This window comes from Cystoisospora suis (assembly GCF_002600585.1).
Source record: "Cystoisospora suis strain Wien I chromosome Unknown contig_4575, whole genome shotgun sequence".
NCBI classification, from domain to species: domain Eukaryota; phylum Apicomplexa; class Conoidasida; order Eucoccidiorida; family Sarcocystidae; genus Cystoisospora; species Cystoisospora suis.
The window spans coordinates 1-2,326 of NW_027157367.1; the positions used below are offsets into that span (position 1 = coordinate 1).

General features: G+C 42.8%; 1 protein-coding gene across 1 annotated transcript; it reads right to left on the minus strand.

The window, feature by feature from the left end:
- Positions 1 to 45: 45 nt before the first annotated feature.
- Positions 46 to 1,861, minus strand: CSUI_008240 (uncharacterized protein). The gene is made up of 2 exons (XM_068068374.1): positions 853 to 1,861; positions 46 to 155 (listed from the first exon to the last, which is right to left on the minus strand). The coding sequence occupies exon 1, from the start codon at positions 1,457 to 1,459 to the stop codon at positions 1,235 to 1,237; it is 225 nt and encodes a 74-aa protein (XP_067919646.1). The 5' UTR covers positions 1,460 to 1,861; the 3' UTR covers positions 46 to 155; positions 853 to 1,234.
- Positions 1,862 to 2,326: the final 465 nt, after the last annotated feature.

Sequence of the window (2,326 nt, forward strand, 5' to 3'; positions counted from 1 at the left end):
AATAGAGTGAGAGTGGAGGTAGAGACGGGGGAGAGAGGAGAGAGACGGGGGAGGGGGTGAAGAAGAAGGGAAGGAGCCGGCAGGCAGGGGGGAGAAAAAAGCATGATATGGCCCTCTGGAATGTTCGTCTCTTGACCATCCAGATATCTCGCTCTCTAGAAGAAAACAGAGAAGAAAATACACCTAAGCCACACAACTCCCCACACAGCAATCTAGTACACATACACATACTCAGTCATATATATATATATATATTTATACTCAGTCATATATATATATATATGTATTTGGGTTAGTCTCGGTGAAGCAGAACTGCAGTATCACAGAAATAATTATATATGGATGTCTACACGAACGTCTCTCTCTCTCTTTCTCTCGCTGTCTATATAAGATATACATACGACTACTAGAAGGGGTAGGAAGTTACACTAGCACATACAGAGATATAGAGATACACTCACTACATACATAGGCATGCGTATAGAGAAAGAGAGAAAGGATAGAGAGACCCCCAGGACAGAGAGATAGGTAACTGAGACAGGCAGATAGATGGATAGACCGGTAGATCGATGTAGAAGCTAGACGTAGGTCGGTGGGGGGTATAATCTACTTTCTTCAAGAAGCCTCTGTTCTGTCTCTTTTCCAGTCCACGAAGAAGACAGACAAGAAAAAGGAAGAAACAGGTGAGCTACGTATGGTCTACAATATGATTGATCGCATAGACAAGACTTCTTCTCTGTTAGTTCAAGACCTCACTGAAACAGAAAAGTCTATCTATTCTGCATGCATGTATCGACCTGTATATCTGTCTATGTCTATCTATCTATGTATCTAGCTAACCGAGGCCCTTACAGAGATTTCCTATACATATCCATTACAAGCCGAAATCCCGAAAGAAAAGCAAATCAACTGTCGGTCTTCTTCTTCTTCTTCTCCTCTTTCAATTTAGAGAAACTGCCGTCGATTCTTGTTCTCCTCGTACAAGGATGTCTCAATTCCACAAGTAGCTCATCGCAATGAACAGACGAAGAAGACAAACCTTCTATCGTCTTGTCTCTTTCCTTAAGAGAAACAAAAAGACAGTCAAACTTCTTAGATACACAACGTTAGAAAAAGCATATCTATCCGTAGTCAACTTAGAAGAGTGGATGTATGGATGAAAGCACGGCTTAATTGGAAAGAAGAGCTTCTTTCCTGTCCTTCTTTCTCAGCTAGACAGAGGAGCTCCTGTCTGTTAATCTTCTTTCGAAAAGCCCTGGAGGTATCGACGAACGAGCGCCGGAGATGTTGAGAGAAGAGAGAGAAAGAAAGAGAGAGACATGATGATGGTCGGTAAGAAGGGAATAGGAAAAAAGAGAAAGAAAGAGTCAAAGAAAGGCAGGAGAGACGCGCCTGGGAATCTCGTAAGATGAACGGAGAGAAGAAAAAGAAGAGAAAGGTGTGTGCTTTGCTTCTTCATTCATGCGAAAAAGAAAAAGAAAAGAAGAAGAAAGAGAAGTCTCGATCGTGCTAGAGTCACACTGGAGGGAGAAGGAGAACATTAAGCAACGAGACGATGACGAAGGCGACTACTACTAGTACTACTACTCTTCCGACAGCTAAGATAGCTCTTTTCTTCCTTCTTCTCGTATGCCTTTTTCCTCTTCTTTTCTCTAGGAACTTTGAGGAGAAAGAGGTCTCTTTAATTTCTTTCTTCCGAGACGTGGTACGGGCATTTCTTAAGTTTTATATTCAATCGCTTTAGCTTCCAAGGCGCCGGCCGGCAGGTTGAGTTTTCTTCGCTAGCATGACAGACACGAGGGAAAGCTCGAAGTCAAGGAGAGACCGACACATTCATCTTCTTTCTTTTCTACACTTTCCTTCGACGTGAGATAAGAAAAAGATCTCCCCCGTGTGTCTTGCAGCATCTGTATTTATCTAGGAACTCTTACCTTCTTTCTTCATGAGAATCTTGCGGGGTGCGTAGAGAGGAGGAGGGGAAGGAGGTGTGCGTGTGTTGGCATTTGGAGAAAGTTTCATCTTCTCCTGAAGTCTGTCTTAGGGTCTGATTTATCAAGAGATTGCTTTCTTTCGTTTGTTTAGCTCCCATGGCTTCTTTAGGTAGGTTGAGGTATCTGTCCGTGTTCTCGGTAGATAGACGGAGTTAGACAGATGGATAGATCAAAGATAGATAGGCAGGTCGATTCTATCTTCTCTTTCTCACAGAGAATTGTAGTCTATGTGTGTGTGTTGAGAGAGACAGCATCGAGTCTTTTCGTTACTGTTCTTTCTCCTTAGGTTACTAAAGACGCATAAGGAGACAGAAAGGTCCTTTGGGAAGAGCGGA

Bases quoted from the DNA above. Each gene is read 5' to 3' on its own strand.
- CSUI_008240 (XM_068068374.1), bottom strand. From the start codon at position 1,459: ATGAAGAAGCAAAGCACACACCTTTCTCTTCTTTTTCTTCTCTCCGTT.